This window comes from Vigna unguiculata, chromosome 7, assembly GCF_004118075.2.
Source record: "Vigna unguiculata cultivar IT97K-499-35 chromosome 7, ASM411807v1, whole genome shotgun sequence".
Taxonomy (NCBI): domain Eukaryota; kingdom Viridiplantae; phylum Streptophyta; class Magnoliopsida; order Fabales; family Fabaceae; genus Vigna; species Vigna unguiculata.
This window is the reverse complement of record NC_040285.1, coordinates 26,196,662-26,217,157: the sequence shown is the minus strand read 5'-3', so window position 1 is coordinate 26,217,157 and position 20,496 is coordinate 26,196,662. Positions and strand designations below refer to the sequence as shown.

Genomic DNA, 20,496 nt, shown 5'->3' with positions numbered 1-20,496 from the left:
ATTTTAAAAATATTTAATTTGATCTTTTTATTATTTTTATTTAATTTAGTTTTTTTTAAACAATTCAATATTATTTTCTCTATTCTAAAATTAAATTAATTTTATGTATAAATTATAAAATATTATTTTAATATATAATTAAATTTAATTATTAATTTAGTTTTAATTTATTTAAAAAATGATTAAATTGAATAAAAAATAATAAATAAATTAAATTAAATATTTTCAAAGAATTTGAGAAAATTAAAATAAACCAAAACAATAAATTAAAAGGACTAAATCAATAATTTTTTTTTTTATTTAATCGGATAAATCAATTTAATTCCATCACTTCTTATTTTCATCATCTTCCACCAGCCAAACATATTTCAAGTTTGAAGAGAACTCAAAATGAAAATAATAATAATAATAATTAGCAATCATTTGGGTCGTTGGTTTGTGAGTATATCAATTTTTCTTTTCCAGTGATTTTCTAATTTCCTTGGGCACTGTTATGAAATTAACAATAATAGGCATCAATTTAAGAAGCTGGGAAGAGGAATCAAGTTGAAAACAAATGAATGGGTGTTGAAAGAAAGCGATTTTGAGAGGTTTGACTTTGTGATAGTTGGAAGATCTCATCCTCTCTATATTCCTCGTCTCGTTCGGAGAGAGCCACAAAAGACCAAACAACATCACCAGACAAACAAACGCAGGTAAACAGTGCCCACACTTCTCAGACAAGACAACAACCTCTTTCTCTTTATACAAACACGAACCCCAGTTCCAATTACTCTTTCTCTATCACACTCTGCAGCAGGCCATGCTCTTTTTTCCGTTTTCTTCTTTGCCCCTCTTTTTTCCACAACCCATCACGTGCTTCCTCTATCTGGAAAAATATAAATAAACTATAAAAATTTAAACTTTTTCACTTTCCTTTTGTGTATGCAGATAGATCACTTTGACGGCGCACTGAATCGTGCTACCTTTGACCTCCCCCTCAACTGAATTCTTGATTGGTGACTGTGTATGTTTGTGCTCCTGCACCTTGTGGACCAGTGATTGTTCAATACGTGAAAAAGTTTTGCTTTTTATTCCAAATTCCGCTCACTCATCACTTGATGCTTAGGTTTGTTGCTTTCCGCGGATGATGCTACCGATTGTTGTAGGATGACCAGGTTGATCAAGGGTAAAATGTTTTTTACTCGTCATAGACGTAATCGTAATCATTTAATCTTGCTCGTGTTTTACTTTCTTTCTTGATGTTATTGGATTAGTGTGGTGATCAGAAACCCTCACAAAAGGGAGCCATGTCAAGGGAATGAAGCTTGGATTCGAGGAGAGTAAATGGGGTGTATAATTGGCAGAGAAGTGTCATCGGGAATAATCTCCGAGGTGAAGGAGGAGAAGAGTGTGAGTGTTGAATCAAACAAGAAAGTTGATGAAGTGCCCACAAGCAGTGCTGAGGAGAACGTGGTAGAGGCTCTGAATGGTGAGAAGGAGAAAGAGAAGGAGAAGGAAGAGAATGGTGGTGGCGATGGAGTCCGGGGAACGAAGGATGACAGAAGAAGGTCAAAGCCAAATCCAAGGCTAAGTAATCCACCGAAGCATTTGCAGGGGGAGCAAGTAGCAGCTGGGTGGCCACCTTGGCTAACAGCAGTGTGTGGTGAAGCTCTTAGTGGGTGGATTCCGCGAAAGGCTGACACATTTGAGAAAATTGATAAGGTAGGTTTGTATTGTTGGAAAAAATTTTGAACTTCAAATTTTTTAGGTGCTTGTGTCACATTTAACTTAAAATGGAAATACATTGAATAAGTCTTGCCATATCAGGGATTTGTGGATGTGGTTTGAAGCCCAATTCAGTCTGCATTATTCTGTTCTTCTCATTCTTGTTTTATTTTTCTTTGAATTTCCTTTGTATTAGATTGGTCAAGGAACTTATAGTAATGTATACAAAGCTAAAGACACATTGACGGGTAAGATTGTTGCACTGAAGAAGGTTCGATTTGACAATTTGGAACCTGAGAGTGTAAAATTCATGGCCAGAGAGATTCTTATTTTGAGAAGATTGGATCATCCCAATGTTATAAAGCTAGAAGGTTTAGTTACATCCAGAATGTCCTTGAGTTTGTACCTGGTGTTTGATTACATGGTGCATGATTTAGCTGGACTTGCTGCAAGCCCTGACATAAAATTTACAGAGCCACAGGTTAGACCAGGTTTGCCTTAATAATCTAAGAAATAAGAGATACCCTTTGGTTTCTTTTCAATTTGCTGTTTTGATGTCTCCAAATACCTGTCTACAACTGCAGGTTAAATGTTACACTCATCAACTGCTATCAGGACTTGAGCACTGTCATAGTCGAAACGTACTTCACCGTGATATTAAAGGATCAAATCTTCTTATTAACGATGAAGGGATACTTAAAATTGCTGACTTTGGCCTTGCATCTTTCTTTGATCCAGACCGCCGGCATCCCATGACTAATCGTGTAGTTACCCTTTGGTACCGCCCCCTTGAGTTGCTTCTTGGTGCCACAGAATATGGTGTGGCCATCGACCTTTGGAGTGTTGGTTGCATTTTAGGAGAGTTATTGGCTGGGAAACCTATTATGCCTGGACGTACGGAGGTGAAAACTTAAATTGTCTTGTTTTGATTTATATGAATTTTCATTTCCTTCAAATCTTTGCCTAACAGTTAGATGGTAATCCAACAAATTTTATGTTTTTGAAAGAGTAATAACAAAGCTATATATCCTAATGGAAACTCTTCTTTCTAAATATGCATCTATTAACCTTTTAATTATGGCATTGCAACTCCTCCGTCCCAACCATCTGTTCTCATGAGGGTAAGCCTATGTAGGATGATCCAAGCTTTGTGTACTGTACTTCCTTTTGGAAGGCTGGCATTATGCTTATCTGCAATGAATATAGAGACATGCAATCAATGAGAAATAAACTAAGAAACTGAAAAAGTATGAGAAATAACCAATTGCTGAGTTACTGCATGATTTAATAAACCATTTTACTTCGTAGACAACTGCATATGCCTCTGTTGAGCCATGAAACATGGTGGGTGAGAAAGTGGAACAAATCAAATTGTAGCACAGATATTGTAAATGGCAGTGGAAGAGATTGTTACTAGTTACCTCCAGGCTCTCTGATGTAGTGCTAGTACCTTTGTTTTTCATTTTTGCATGTGTACCTTTACCTTTATATCGCTTGTTCAAGCTTTTTAATGTGCATGTACTATTGAAAACAAAAACTGGGTAAAATGGAGATTTTACATTACTAGAAAGAAGAATGATTCTTATATCAGTTCAGTGTTGGTCAATAAGATATTACTTGTACTTTAAGGAGGTATGAAGTGGTATATCTGTTACCAATTTAAAATGTTATTACTAAAGCATTTTTCCTATTGACTGGTTGAAATGTCAGTTTGTCCATATTATTTGGTCGTGTGTTAATGGTATATAAACCAATGCTCCCTCAAATGTAGAAGAACAATCAAGTCATGCATTTTTAAGGATTTCGCACTAGTTTTTTTTTTCCTTATCAACAGTTATAATAGTGTATTAATATAAGCCGGTACCAGTATTACCTAAAGAAAAATATTTACAAATTTGTTTTCGTCTTATGCATAACTAGTTAGTTGTATGGCTTTTAGTTGCCTTTTGCACATACGTGCAATGTAACCAGTTCTGTGGCCTATGTACAAAATTCGAGTATCCATAACACTCTCCCAACCAATTACAAAGTACATACCCTGCCTCATAAATACATTGTCCCAAATAACCTGAGAGGAAACCAGCATCCAAAGCCCGACAAGCATGTCACAGGATATTGAAATGCGTAATACAATCCGGATAGCCACGACCATGCTAGGAATAGAATGTCTTGCAGCATCTTCTATTCCAGCCACACTTTCTCTTGCAGCACTACTAGTGATTATGATGATAGTTATAGTATTTTTGGTTCAGTTATCAAATCAATGCAGACTGATAACTACGAAACATTATCTTTACAAGATTTGTTTGTTTAAATGCACCCTTTGTCTGTTTTCCACAAATCACACTTTTTAAGTGATATGCTAGATCTTATGTTTAGCTCTACCATCTCTTACTTAGTTTGAAGGAATTTGTATTGCATTAACAATATATCACTCGCTCTTTTTTGCTGGTTATTTGTGATCTTCATTGGATATTTTATGACCCTTTACCGATAACTTACACAGGTGGAACAACTGCATAAGATATACAAACTTTGTGGATCACCTTCTGATGAGTATTGGAAGAAGTCAAAGATGCCTAATGCTACCTTGTTTAAACCTCGACAGCCATACAGGAGGTGTATAAGAGAGACATTTAAAGATTTTCCACCTTCATCTCTGCCCCTTATTGAGACTCTTCTTGCTATTGATCCAGCAGAACGAAAGACTGCCTCAGATGCTCTAAGAAGTGAGGTGGGATTTTGAAAATTCCTTATTTTGAAAATTTAGACATGTTTTGTATCCTAATGTATTATTCTCAGTGGAGTTCATATTCCAGACTCTTTTGTGAAACATAAAATAAGCCGCATGTTGAACTTCTTCAGCCCTTTGTCTTGTGGTGCATTACTAGTTTTATTAGGCTGTATGATTCTTAACCACAAGGATTGCTGGTGGGTGCATCTATTATTGACAAAAGAACTTTTGTGGCTTGGTTCTTCATCTTTTTTGCCTCTGATATTTAATGCCAAAAAATGTGCATGATTATTGTTGTAAACTGCTGCTATAGGAGACTGGTCCATCAAATCTTGAATGTTGTCTGAGGAAAAACATTGTAATTTTGTTGAATTAGATGCCTTTTCCATTTTATAAAATCAAACCCTTATTATTTTGTTCAACCTTCTATTATTTTGCAGTTCTTTACCACAGAACCTTATGCTTGTGATCCTCTTAGTCTTCCAAAATATCCCCCAACAAAGGAAATGGATGCTAAACGACGGGATGATGAAGCAAGGAGGTATCTTTTCTATGAAGTTTGCTTGATGCACACTAGAATTGAGGATGTACACACATGTGAACATTTTAAAGAAACATATATTTAAAAAGCAGGCAGGGGGTTGGGACAAAACGGTTGGAGGAAGAGATTCGGGCTAAAAATATAAGTTATTAATAATAATATTGTATTTTATCTGCATTATTCAATGACACTTATCGCAAATATGTCTTTTCTGACAAAAAGTGGAGACGGAAAGACTTTACATGTTCTCTCTATTTATATTAGTCTCTCCTAGTGAAATTTGTTCTTTGTTGAGTTAATTGTTTCATCCGTTATCGGAACCATCCATTAATATCTAATCCAACACACGATATATATATATATATATATATATATATATATATATATATATATATATATATATATATATATATATATATATATATATATATATCTCGGCATGAGGGAGTGTGTTGGAAGTCCAACATTAACTAGAGATAAAGCCAATGTAGAGTATATATGTGGATGCAAACCTCACCTTACAAACCAGTGTTGTGGGGTTAACTTAGGCTTAAAGTCCACTTTTTAGCATGATATCAGAGCCATGGTTAGAGTGAGGTTGAGTTAGGTTTAAAGTTCACTTTTTAAAAATATAGGTGGCAAACTAAAGTTTTCCATGCTTTAATGTTATGGCTGAACATCACAAGAGATGATGAGCAGATTAACTTGAGTATGCTTCAACTTACACACACAATGACGTCAATTTTGCTTGTACGAGCAGAGTGAAGAGTGTTCCCTTTTGATTAACATCTGCTAGTTTTAATTTGGTGATCTTATTATGTTTGACTGACATTTCCTGCAAATATGGATTACTAGATCAAGAGCTGCTGGCAAAACTGGTGTTGATGGTCCAAAGAAGCATCGGAGTCGCGAACGCGCTGCCAAAGCTGCTCCTGCTCCAGAAGCCAATGCTGAGCTTCAATCCAACGTGGATGTAAGTTCAAGAAAATTAGTTCTATCTATTGATTATCTTAGATTATGTCTTGGCTGCTTTCCTTCTGATAAAAATCTTCATCATTTTTCATGATTGAGAATTGAAAATCTCTATAGTTATGATTGAAAGTAAGAAAGTAACGTTGATTATTGGTTGCTGTGATTTCGTGTGCAACAGAGAAGGCGATTAATCAGTCATGCAAATGCAAAGAGCAAGAGTGAAAAGTTTCCTCCACCGCATGAAGATGGACAACTTGGCTTTCCTTTGGGATCTTCTAATCACATTGATCCAGATATCATACCTTCTGACATCTCTTTGGGTTCAACCTCGTACACCTTTTCAAAGGAACCATTCCAAGCTTGGTCAGGTCCAATTGGTAATCCTGCCAGCATTAGTAAGCAGAAGAAACACACTACTGGTGATGATGCATTGGATTTGTCAAAATCATACAAAGGAACTCTCAAGCATAAAGTTAAAGGAAAAAAAATCCCAGCCTAGATACTAGGTACATTCTTGTAGAGTCAAATTAAGAAAGAACATGTTCTGTTGCCCCATTTTTGGTGTTGGAGTCCATCTGCTTGAAAATGTGTCATGCTACATGCTTGCTTCTTAAGGTTAATTCCTTATTATCAAGGAGTATAACCATTTTCCCCCATTTTTAAACCTCCATTTTTTTTTCATAGTTTAATCTTTTGGATTTTATTTATACAGAGGTTTTTCTGGGGAACTTGTTAAGTCTGTTGGTATTACAGAGAATTACTGTGATGTACATCGTGATTTTTTTTTTTCATTGTCAATATCTGAATTATATTTCACACATTTGTTGAGATTGCAATAAATTTTTAGATTTTTAAGTCCTCATATTTAGGTATGGTGCCAGTTGTACCAAAACCAAAGTTATAGTAACTTGATAGCTTCATGTTATTCTGTATTTAATTTTACTTTTCCTTTTTTTGGTATTGATTTCCAGGATGAGTTAAAGTTATTTCAAAAGCAACTCATCCTAATTGGTAGCATCTTAACGAAATTCTCATTGTTCATCATATTTACTTGTGTGATAATCTTTACCTTTATGGAAACATTTAAAATTTTATGTTTAAATCGAGTAACATTTATGTCCATTTTTTTTCTCTTTGTATTTATTTTCATTTTGAATGACATGCTGTCAATATTCACATAAATTTGCATTCATTTAAATTCGTATCCCGTTTAAATCTTCATTTGAAATGAGAAAATTATTGGATCAATAATTTTGTAATTTTATTTTTAGAAAATGTTCCTGCAGATAACAAGTAAGATAAGTTAGACACAAGTGTTACCTTATCTATATAGTCCGTTGTTTCCTTAGTAGGCCTCTTCCTGGTTGGTATATGTCTACTTGGACCCAGGAGGGGTTACTTGCAGAAGAGACTCCGAAGCTCAAGTCAGCGAAAGCTCTCAGAAAGTCAGATCGGGTGATTAACAAAGTAATGAATGCGTACTTTTAATTCGTGGGATCCATGCATATTTATAGATCATTAATTATGTGGGTTGGGTCCTTGCTTGGGCCATAGGTGGGCTAGGATCCTGACCCAGGCCCTTAGTTCGATAATGATGACATGTTTTTTACTAAGTCCTTGATTGTTCTGTATGGAGTTGTCGGCCTGAGCCGGTTACCTCTTGGCGGCTTAGGCAGCTATAGTTTGTTTTCGATTTGTTAAATCGACGTCGCTTCTTAGTGGTTTTAGTCCGAGTGCCTTAGTGTGTTCATGGTGCTTACTAGTACTCGGCTTAGGCCGACCAGGTGCAGTACACCAGTCCCTCAGCCTCTCATGACATAGATGTCGGTAAAGGGTGATAAGCGTCCATTGTCTTTCTTCTAGGCCGACTAAGTACGGTACAAAATATATATCTTTTTTCTGTTAGATTTTGTTGTACAAAGAGAAAAAAAAAAGTATATGAATAAAATAAAATAACAAGTTTCTCTTATAATATATATTTTATATTTATTATATATTTTATATCTTTCATATTTTTACAATCTCTACAAATTCTTAACACTCATAATATTTTATATTATAATTATATAACTCCTAAAGTTCTATATTGTAATATGACTCCTAAAATCGCGTTAGTTCGCTTCGAATTCTTAAGAACAAATTGCAGACTTAAATTTAAAGTATGTTTTTAGTTTTTTTCTCTTCAACCGACTTATATATACATCTAATAGAAAATATTTATATGTTTTTTTTAAATGTATTGTTACTATAGATTTACACTAGCAACCAATTAGCTGTGATTTTTCACATAATTATTATAAAAGTTGATATTTACTCCTTCCATTCTTCAATATAAACCAAAAGCCTTATATTAATTAAAACAATTAGTTAGTGCCATTTAGTTGTATTAATTCCATTTCAAAACTAATCTTCTTTCTTAGACTATCTTCTATAAACCTTGACATTAAAAACAAATAAGAGTGTTAAAAATAAAAAATCAATTAAAATTGGGGAGAGTATAATACAAGGCAACTTTCAGTCAAATAAAAATATAGTTTAGATATAAAAAAATATTTATAGGTTGAATTAATAAACAAAAAAAAAATAACTGTGACAGCAACGTGAAGACTTTGTTCTTATCCATTGAATAATAATATATACGAGAGCATTCCAAAGCTGGTATAACAAACAAGGCAAAGTGTGAATACACTTTTGCTTCTAATGTTTGATGTCTACTACACATACCGTCACATTCATTATTAATGTAATGTAATTATTGTTTTATAAATCTCAATCATTAACTTAATAACAATTAATGTTTTCTAAAAAAATTGTTAACCATATTCATTGGTTTTTCTTTAATGAATTACTCTTATAGTTATCATTTCTTTATGTATAACATGACTTCATGCATGGGTTGTACATATAAAATAAAATAACAATATCCTAAACATTGCTCAACTTAAAAATAATTTTTTTATTACTCAATTTTTGTAATTAAAAAAAAACTATATCACAAAAAGAGCACTAAAATAACTTAATTACACTTTCTTTGCCTTTCTAGGAAGAACACGCATAAAATTTATATTTGTTTAAAGAAATTAAGAAGTCAAACAAAATTAAATCCTCCTGTCATGGTCTATTACGAAAAACTCTTTTGAAAAATGGGAAATTAAAGTCCTAATTAAACTTGACCTACCGTTTTTATTAAAAAAAATGTTTAGTTAGCGTGCCAAACTCAAACATTTAAACCAATTAATAATACCACAAAGAAAAATGTTTTAGTATAATGTTTGCGTCAATCTCCATGCATTGAATCTGATCGCTACACATATACTATTCTTCTTCTTTGATTTATAGAAAAGGCAAATTAAGTAGAAAAAAATAATCAGTTCAATTTGGACATAATCACAATAAAGAAAATAGTGCATAATGAATAATGAATTTGGGTTTGTGAGAGTGAAGGCTACATGCAGACCCACTAAGGAAATTGGGCCTACAGATAAATTAGGCCTTGTTGTCACTTCAAAATATCATCTTTATCAAATCAACATTTGTATTTATCGAAGAAAAATCTTAGTTTAATTATCATGATTTATTTTAATTTTCTATATTATTTAGCATACTCCATTTATCTGTTAATTTTGTTTGTTTGTTATGTTTCACCAGCATTATTATTGATAGGTAAGAATATGACAAGACAAGTTAAGAAAGAAGATTATCAACGATAAAGAAAATCTGAGAGAAATGATGAAGTACTTATGAGGTGTAACAATATGATAAGGTCTAGTTACTTATCAAGGAGCCTTATCTTCAATTTCCCTTCCTCCAATAATCGCAGTTGTTTGAGGATTCAATTTAGATTTTTTCAGATAAAATATTATTTAATTGAGTTTAGTATATTGTTATATTTAATTTAGGTTAAATTATTTTAGAGGTCTTCGTTACAAAATGAAATGTCAAGTAAGTTTCTTCCATTTTATTTAACTCAGATCTTTATTTTAAAAAATTTATTGTAATTAGGTGCTTTTTATTAGTAGTACTTTAACTATTAACTATGTGTTACATGTCATCACGTTATTTTTTTTAGTTTTCAAATTTTTTAATGTTAAAAAAAATAAATAAAAACTGTCACATGTCAATATAACATTATATCACGTGGCAGAGACAAAATGTGACGTGAGAGTGGTATTTGGATGTGAAAGTCTCTATTTTGTTTTAATATGGTCCCAATTTTTTTAAAACGTAATCAATCTCATCTCTATATCAAATTTATTTTTTATATAAATTTTAGTGATATTTTTATTATAATTGATACTTTTAATAAGTTTATTTAAATATATATTTTTCATTGAATTTTATTTAAATTTTGTTTTAAATATTTATATATCTATAATTTATAGATAAATGTTAGAGTTGCTTTAAAAATAAAAACTTTATAAATTCAAATATAAAATTTTAAAACAATTTTATAACAATTTAAAATAAATATATTTATTTAAATTTTGTTTTAAATATTTATATATTCATAATTTATAGATAAATGTTAGAGTTGCTTTAAAAATAAAAACTTTATAAATTCAAATATAAAATTTAAAAAAAAATTATAACAATTTAAAATAAATATATTTATTTAAAATTTTACAATTCAATTTATAAAGTTGTTATTTTTAAACTAACTCTAACATTTGTCTATAAATTATTGATATATAAATATTTGAAACAATATTTAAATAAAGTTCAATGCAAAATATACATTTAAATAAACTTAATTTTGTTAAAAATACCAATTATTATAAAAATATCATAGTAAAATTTATGTAAAAATTAAATTTGATATAGGGATGAAATTGATTCAATTTTAAAAAATTGGGACCAAATTAAAACAAAATAACAAATAAAGGGACTGCATTGAGACTTTTCACATCCAATAATATCACGTGACACTATCATTGTTATATCACATTGTCTCTACACGTGGCACAAGCACAATGTGAGATTGACACGTGACAATTTTTTTTAAATTATTAAACAAAATTAAAAATTAAAAAAAATTAATAAAATCACGTGCTGACAGGTGACACATAGTTAACACCGTTAGAGTACTATTAATGGAAATGACTTAATTGCAACGAATTTTCTAAAATAGAGACTCAATTGATTCAAATAAAAATGAGGGGACCTACTTGAAATTTCATTACAAAATTGGGAACTTCTGTAATGATTTAACATTTACTTTAATTAATTTACTTTAATTAATTTAGATTGAATTAGAATGCTTACCTTCAATATTTTTTGTGTAAAACTTAAACAATTTATGTAATTTTGAGATAGTGAATAAATCTTATTGTATTCTCTTACATGTTTTATTAGAAAATATTGATATATTTGTAGTCCTTTGAATTTTATAATATTAATTAAATTACAACAAGTTGTGAGTGTGATTTATCTATCTTCTTGAATGATATTTAGAGTTTAAAACTTTATGGGTCATAAAAACTTTGATACGAAGGAAACCAAACTAATTTGTAGTAACTACACCAGCACTAGTACTGTAACATATATATTTTTTTTATATTAAAACAAAATTTGTATGTGTATTTTGGAAACTACATGAATACATGTAGATAATAAATCAAAACTTTTTATGTCAATTAATGAACCGATATATAAATCTACTTCCGTCGTTATCATTTCATTTTAGAAAATTCATCGTAAAAAAAAGTTAGAAAGTTGTCATATTATAATTTTTTTTCATTCACTTTATCTATGTCTTAATCAATATATAAAGTTTGTTTTTTCTTAATAATTTTGTATGCTTTAGTAATTATCCTTCTTGTAGGACAATATATTATTTTCTATTTAATAAACAAGATTCACGGACTCGTATTTTCAAATAAAAACTTAATAATATATTTGTATATTATATGAACATTTTCTAATAGTTCATTTAAGATGAGTTATTGAATATCTTCACAATTAAATATTTATTTAATTAATAAAAGCTAGAATTCACATTAAGTTAATAAATTTTTTTTTATCATAAATCAATAATATTTGCGGATATAATAGTATGCATTTGTGGTTTCCATAAACATTACAAGTTAAATACAAATACGAATATGAGAGATAGAGAATTTTAAACAATAAGATGACAAAAGATGTGATTGATGGTACTTGGAACATATTAGTTAGACGATAGGGGAAGGTAAACAAAGAAACTAGTTTATAGATATATAATATTATTTTAAAACTATAAATACATATCAAGATCAATTTTTGGAGAGATGGGTGGATCGATGATGATCTGTCCTTTATGAATGGTTTCACGAGACTATGAGACTATAGACCAGTTCAATCCATAAATAGGAAATAATTGAAAAGTTAGGAAAATGGAATAATAATTTGTGGGAAATGAAGTTTCTAGTAAAGGTGGAAGTGGTTTGAATAAGAGATTTTCTAGATACAAACGTTGATTCAACAACTTGCAAGAAGAAGTTTAGATAAGGAGAGAGTATGTAATCTACACTCTTAGACCAACTTATAAAAAACTGCAAAATGAAATAGTTGGGGAAGAAGCTAAACTATATGATAAGTTTGGGAAAGTTAAGGATCTATGGGTTACTCAATTCTTTGCTTTGGATGGTTACAACACCAGTGCGATGTAGGTTTTTTTTTATGTCGGTTAAAAGAAGTTTTTTTTATGTTGTTTCCGAAATCGGTATAAATATAACTGGTATAAAAAGTTTTAACTTTTGTAAGTTTTAGACATCATTAACATAAAAAAGTCTCATTTTCAATTTTTCTATGAAACCATAATTTTACCATTGTTCATCATTACCTGTTCAAACCATCAACATTGTCGATTCACTCTATTCTACTTCCTCTGCCTTTTCATTGTGTGTTTGACAAATAATTTCATAAATCAATAGACATAAAAACAGTCAAATACCTATATGCTATCAAATAACTACTTTCATAACTCAGTAGAAGACATATAACTAATTTCAATCAAAAATGCATATCTAATAACCTTCAAATCAAAATTCATAACCTCGAAATCAGAAGAAGCGACAAAAAAAAGTGAGGGAAAAAGGAAAAGACAACAATGAAGGATAATAGCGAGACCACTGTGACGAAGACCAAAACCTATAGAGTGTTCTCAAGATAGGAAATACCCAAACCCTAAACCCAACATCTGCGAGCACTAAGGGTAGTGAGATTGACACCAACGAGAGCGGCCTTTGCAAAAATGAAAGTGGCCACCACTAGAGATGGCAAATAAACCTGTCCCCGTGGGTATTGTCCGAACTCGTCCCCGTTTTGACGGGGAATCCCCGCATTGACTGGGTATGGTTATGGGTATGGGGAATCCCCGACTTTTTCCATTGGGTATGGGGATGGGTATGGGGATGTACATATCCCCACCATATTACCCATCCCCGTTTAAATTATTAAAATATTCCTAATTAATTAAATAACCATATATATATATATATTATTTTTTATTTATTCTAATTATTTGGTTTTTCATGAAACTCATTCGCATTTCAATTATATTTTTCATCTTATCATAACCTTTATGTAATTATGTTAAAAATATGTATTTTAATTAAAAAAAATTATGTCTCACATTTGAATATTTCTATTATTTTTTAATATTTTTATTTAATGTATATTTTTCTTTCACATGAAAATGTTTAATACTCTCAATTTAAGTATTTAATAACACAAACATTTCATCTACTAGGTAATATAAAAAAAATCATTTACTTATTATTCTTATTATTAGTTTTTGTTTCATTTGAATAACTTTTTTATTTCACTAAAACATTTTTTGTTATTTCTCAACCACTGAGTATATATGTTGATATTTGAAAAGTTTTCTTAGATCTCTAAGATATTTTTCAACTTATCATATCCTTAATTATACATTTATTTTTCTTTGTACGATTTCTTTCAATAGTCTCTCAAATTGTTTGTAAACATTTGTTAATTTTTTAATATTTTTATTTCTTGTTTATTTTCATTATGAGGAATACTATTTCGATATATTTTATTTAATTATTTTTAATTTTTTAACTCATTATCAATCATACTGTAATTTTTCACTATAATTGTATAAATAACTTTTATTTACTACAATATAAAAGATTTAGTGTAATTGTCATTAATATTTTTTTATCACCATCCAACATAATTGAAGTTCAAAAGATACAAGATCTATGTTAAAATTTTATTATTATGCTTATTATTTGTTCTTTGTATCATTTTGATTAAGTAATGTATTATAACTTTTATTAGTGTATAAAAAAGAGATTCATTAGAATTTAAAAGATTCAAGTAAACAAACATTTAAAATATATTTTAATTTAAATATTTGTTTTCCTTTTATATTTTTTTTTTTAAAATATTCTTAAATTTTATCAACTAGGTTTCATTAATATTTGCAAATTTAATAAATGTGTTGGTTCTCATGAAATTTTATTTGGTATTATAATCTAAAATGAAAAAAATTATAATTTATTTTAAGCTTTTATTATGATTATTATTTGTTCTTTGTATCATTTTGATCAAATAATGTATTATAACTTTTATTAGTGTATAAAAAAGAGATTCATTAGAATTAAAAAGATTGAAGTAAACAAACATTTAAAATATATTTTAATTTAAATATTTGTTTTCCTTTTATATATTTTTTTTTAAAATATTCTTAAATTTTATCAACTAGGTTTCATTAATATTTGCAAATTTAATAAATGTGTTGGTTCTCATGAAATTTTATTTGGTATTATAATCTAAAATGAAAAAAATTATAATTTATTTTAAGCTTTTATTATGATTATTATTTGTTCTTTGTATCATTTTGATCAAATAATGTATTATAACTTTTATTAGTGTATAAAAAAGAGATTCATTAGAATTAAAAAGATTGAAGTAAACAAACATTTAAAATATATTTTAATTTGAATATTTGTTTTTCATTTATATTTTTTTAAAAATGTTTTTAAATATTATCAACTAGGTTTCATTAATATTTGTAAATTTAATAAATGTGTTGGTTCTCATGAAATTTTATTTGGTATTATAATCTAAAGTGTAAACAATTATAATTTATTTTAAACTTTTATTATGATTATTATTTGTTCTTTGTATCATTTTGATCAAATGATATATTATAACTTTTATTAGTGTATAAAAAAAAGATTTATTAAAATTTAAAAGATTGAAGTAAACAAACATTTAAAATATCAATTATGTTCTTTGTATCATTTTGATCAAATGATGTATTATAACTTTTATTAGTGTATAAAAAAGAGATTTATTAGAATTGAAAAGATTGAAGTAAACAAACATTTAAAATATATTTTAATTTGAATATTTGTTTTTCTTTTATATTTTTAGAAAAAATATTTTTAAATTTTATCAATTATGTTTCATTAATATTTGCAAATTTAATAATTGTTTTAGTTCTCATGAAATTTTATTTGGTATTATAATATAAAATATAAATAATTATAATTTATTTTAAAGTATTTGATATCGAAGAAACAACCATCATTGTAATATTGAATATTTGATAATATTATGTTTCCTTTATCATAATTTTTTTATTTTATAAAAATTAATTAAAATTAATATTGAAGTAGTAAGAAAATGGGTATGGATATGGGTACGAGATTATACCCGTTACCCAGTGGGGATGGGGATGAGTCAAAAGTTTAATACCCGTTGGGTTTGGGTACCACACCTGTACCGTACACGTAACATACCCTAATATAAACCGTGACACATGTACAATGCTCCGTTAATGATTTAAACGGCGTTACAAAAAAGACCAAATAAAACACGAATTGCAAAAATGAGGATCATTCTAAACATTCGGTAAAAATGAAGACCATTTTAAACATTCTGTCAAAATAATAATAATCTGCAACAAATACTACGAAAATGAGGACCAAACAAGTATTTAAGCCTATTTTAATTTAAAATTAATATACACGTCAACTTTCTATGTCGCAAGCATAGAAAATTTCTACTTTGTTACGAAATTGTCTCTACAAGGGATAACTTGAACCATATGGTGACAAACATTTATTTGCAAAAACAACATCAAACATTACATTTTTAGTTGCATAGGTTTGGGTGAAAACGAAATTTCAGCTATATAATCATGAAGGTTGAATAATTTTGCAGAAATGGAAATGTTTATGGTTTTCACTAGGCTAAATTATGGTATTGTGTTATTGTCTTAATATGTAGTGGTCCTAATGCTTTCACTATTGTAGAGAATAACCTTGATGGGTTATGTATGCTAAGATGTTGTTTTTACTGTTGCAGGGTTTTGACTTTCTAAACAAACTTGTAAAAATTATTTCAAACTTGAATGAACTCTTGTAACTCTATAAAAACAACAACTTAAATCAAATTTTTATTACTAATAAATGTCTTCACATGTTTTCTCTTCTAATTAACTAAAACATGCTACTTATGAAAAAAAAATACCTATTTTTACAAAAGTTAAAAGAATATATGATAAGTGACATAATTAATTACATAGTAAATAAATAAATATATATATATATATATATATATATATATATATATATATATATTATAATATTTAATATATATGAAATATTTTATTAATATTTTTTTTGTATTATAATAAATAAATAAAACTATCCTATTTATATTCATTTCTACTTTTTCATGTAATTTAAGCAATTTTTCTTCGACCTAATTTTCATTATCCCTTTCTTTATTTTCAGTCTCCTATTCCACTTTGATTCTAATAAACAAAGACTAAGACTGATTACATAATAAAGATTAGTCATTACGAAAGAAATAGAAGTTTTGTACCAATATTATGAAAGTCAATATTTTATATATGTAATAAATTGACATCTCATATAAAGAATATAAAGAAATACAACCAGGTGACATTTTAATATACGAATATTTTAATTATATTCTTATTTTTTTAATATCTATTATAATATTATTAAAATAATACAATAGATTCTAAAGTGAATGTATTTTATTTTATACTTTAGTACAACTTTTGTAAGAAAAATATAAACTATTAGCAAACTCGTGATTCATGACGATATTTTATATTTAGCACCTGAAGGTGACACGTTACAACTGACACACAGCAACACGCTGATTGCATTATTGTAGTATTTGTTGTACCAATTCATGATGTTGACAAAACGATCGAACGTGATCTACATGAAATATATCTGTGTGGAGGTTCAAACATTTTTTAGCTTCGAAAAATTGGTACTATATTTGGATAATGAATAAAGAAATGGAATAATTGAGTTGAAAATAAATAATTATTTTATAGTTTGGAACTTTTTTTTCAAATGTGAAGGAATGACAAATTAAATTAGTCTTCTAATAAAAATGTCTTCCCTCTTAGTCTAGCACCACTTTTCATAAAAAAGACAAAAATATTCACGTTGTTATTCGTTTTTGAAGGCACAGTGTTGCTACAAATGGTTTTATTTATTGCTTGGATCCCTTCCCTTGTTCACTCAAACAAATAAACAATGTATCCTTATGCCACCTTAATCAACCAATTTAACAATATTTTTTATTTACTAAAAAATCAAATCAAATTAACTTCACTTAAAGCATGTTTGTGTTGTATAAAAGAATTAGGAGTGAGAATACGGGTCTCAAAAACACACGGGACGGGCTAAGACATTGAATCCGCAGAAGCCTAGTTCATAGAAGTTTGCAGTCTCCTGGTTCACATTAAAACAAAATTTGTACTTGTGTATATCAGCTATTTTTCTTCTGGACTTATGGACTCCTGTATGAACGTTCAAATTATTGTATGACTGAAAACGGTAGGTATTATGTATGTTTTGAATATAATAAAATTTGAATAATACATCGTGTATATCAAAGTATAAATATGAATATGATGAAAACATTGAATTATCAATTTATCATCCAACTTTCTAAAGTCTTTGATTAATTTTGTGACTTATTAAAGTTTTTCAATTTGTTGAACATTGAAAGTTTTATCATATGATTTAAAAAAAAAATAAATAGATGAACTGGCCTGCGGAACCACACTCATACAGGATGAGCTAGAATTGAAAATATTGAATTATCAATTTATCATCCAACTTTCTAAAGTCTTTGATTAATTTTGTGACTTATTAAAGTTTTTCAATTTGTTAAACATTGAAAGTTTTATCATAAAATTAAAAAAAAATTTAGATGAACTGGCCTGCAGAACCACACTCATACAGGATGAGCTAGAATTTTAAGCCCATATTTTGCTGGTCAAGTGTGGGCCGAGCCTAAACGCCCGGCCTAGTGCGTATTGTCATCCCTAAAAAAAAATATTTATTGTAACTTGTGGTAATAAGGGAAGAGATTTTATGAGTTGTTTCGTAGCTAGATGGATACAAAACAGATTTATTAGACGTCTAAACTCGTCAATTTATTGACATGTTGTCTCGTGATTTGTATTTATTTTTTTTATTTTTATTATTATGTATAATTATCTATGTATTTGAATATAATAAAATTTATTTATTTATTATGTTATTAATATTTATAAGCAGAATCTATATTTTATTTCAATATAAATTTCGATATATATATATATATATATATATATATTTATTTGTAATGTGTTTTATTATTTATTTATATTGGATAATAGGTCATTAATTGTTTTAATTATTATATTTGTAAAAAGAATTTATTGTTATAAAAAAGGCTTGAATTTAAAATTTTGGAAATTATAATACATGTCGTCATTTAATATATATATATATATATATATATATATATATATATATATATATATATATATATATATATATATATTAACTCGTACATAAATTCACAATTGTATAATTGTATGGCATAGATAATGTGTTAACCCACAAATTTTATTTTTAAATTAGTTTGTCCCACTTTTTATGGGTCAAATATGAAACAAAATAAAATGTGTTGAATATTGTCACTAGTAATTTTTATAACTTTTATTTAATAATGAATTGTTTATATATATATATATATATATATATATATATATATATTGTGATAGATTTAAAAAAATTGGTTAATAGTTGAATTTTATTATTAAAAGTGTAAATTATATATAAAATTTTATTAAAATGAGTTTTATTTTATAAACTTTTATCTATCTAGCAACTTTTCTTTAAATCTCCATTATCAATTCTCTAAGTTTTTAATTCATTTTTTATTTGTGTGAATATTTGAGTCTATCTTTTAACTCTTGACATCGAAGACTAACAAATTTGAGTCTACCTTTTAACTCTTGACATCGAAGACTAACAAATTTGTTTATCAGATTTGTGAATAGAGAATAAAATCACTTCTTTTCTCTTTTTTCTTGAGCCAATTCTTTATTCTGTTGTATGGGACTTTAGGTTGTTCAGTTTGATTTTCTACTATTTTGTGGTTTTGAGGGTGTGTTAAGATAATTAATCTTGAACTTTTTTTGTGTAGTTAGAGCTACTTCAATATTTTGAATGTGAGGAGTCTCTATGAGTGAAAAGAATCTCCTTTTTAAGGTAAGGGAAGCTACTTCAATTATATTAATTAAGTTCTATTTAATAAATTGATGTTGACGATGAACTAAAATTGTTAGTATATTAAATTGGTTGTTTGTTTGAATAGAAATTTTGTGTGTGGAATTGATTTGATTATAGTAGGATTATGAAATTTGCTCTATCTCACGTATCTTTTGAACTAAAATAAGGCATTTTGAACAAATTAAGGATGGACTAGAATTGTCTAGATAGGCAAATCGAATAACCTATTTTAATTAAATTAGGATTTGCTTTTATATAGTGTTGAATGGTACCATAGAATCGTTAGGCGCCAAGTAGAGAACTCAAGTTTGTGAACTCTAGAGGTTTAGGGCATTGGAAGCTACCCTGAAACCGGGGCGCTCACTTGACTGTGAGTTCTAGTGGTTTAAGGAGTTAGGCACTGACCTAGGACCGTTGAGCTCTCACTTAACAGTGACTTCTAGTAGTTTTGAGCATTGGGGACTACCCTGGGACCATTGGGCACTCGCTTGGCATTAAGCTCCAGAGAAGTTGGGGTTGGACACCCAATGGACATCGCTAGGCACTTCAGAGTAGCGTTGGGAGCCAAGAGCCTGGCGTTGGGCGCCACATGGAATTAAATTCCAAGGAGCACTAAAGAATTATGGCATTGGGTACCAAGGATTTTTTGATCGAGCACTGCCTTTTTATTGGATAAATTGCATGTTTAGATTGCTTTAATTATGCATGTGTTGTTTCCTTGACAATAATAAATAATGCCATATGATATGTATGATTTCTTGGTTGTATAGACGATGAGGGTGTGTGACTTCCAAGGAGGAAGTGCTAAATTGATATTGAGTTTAAGGTGTGATTTGATGAGATTATCCTGACTTTGCTAGTATCCAACTCACATAGAGAAAAATATATAGTTGTCAGGATCGAAGGAGGTTCCTATAATCCGGTGCTTCATAATGAAACATGATTGAATCACACAAGTACAAAGAATTTAT

At 28.7% G+C, this 20,496-nt stretch overlaps 1 protein-coding gene across 3 annotated transcripts; it reads left to right on the top strand.

The window, feature by feature from the left end:
• The first annotated feature begins 531 nt into the window (after window positions 1-531).
• Window positions 532-6,774, top strand: LOC114191028 (probable serine/threonine-protein kinase At1g54610). 3 transcript variants are annotated; one of them, XM_028080170.1, is made up of 10 exons: window positions 532-695; window positions 931-1,006; window positions 1,109-1,157; window positions 1,257-1,704; window positions 1,904-2,188; window positions 2,292-2,609; window positions 4,214-4,441; window positions 4,882-4,982; window positions 5,838-5,955; window positions 6,133-6,774. In XM_028080170.1, the coding sequence occupies exons 4-10, from the start codon at window positions 1,327-1,329 to the stop codon at window positions 6,451-6,453; spliced, it is 1,749 nt and encodes a 582-aa protein (XP_027935971.1). In that variant the 5' UTR covers window positions 532-695; window positions 931-1,006; window positions 1,109-1,157; window positions 1,257-1,326; the 3' UTR covers window positions 6,454-6,774. The 3 variants fall into 3 exon arrangements, with proteins under 3 accessions (XP_027935971.1, XP_027935972.1, XP_027935970.1); XM_028080171.1 differs by having other exon boundaries at window positions 1,109-1,168; window positions 1,269-1,704; XM_028080169.1 differs by having other exon boundaries at window positions 1,109-1,168.
• The last annotated feature ends 13,722 nt before the right edge of the window (window positions 6,775-20,496 follow it).

Bases quoted from the DNA above. Each gene is read 5' to 3' on its own strand.
- LOC114191028 (XM_028080170.1), top strand. From the start codon at position 1,327: ATGGGGTGTATAATTGGCAGAGAAGTGTCATCGGGAATAATCTCCGAG. The intron at 1,705-1,903 runs GTAGGTTTGTAT...CCTTTGTATTAG, and splicing joins CATTTGAGAAAATTGATAAG to ATTGGTCAAGGAACTTATAG. The intron at 4,983-5,837 runs GTATCTTTTCTA...ATGGATTACTAG, and splicing joins CGGGATGATGAAGCAAGGAG to ATCAAGAGCTGCTGGCAAAA.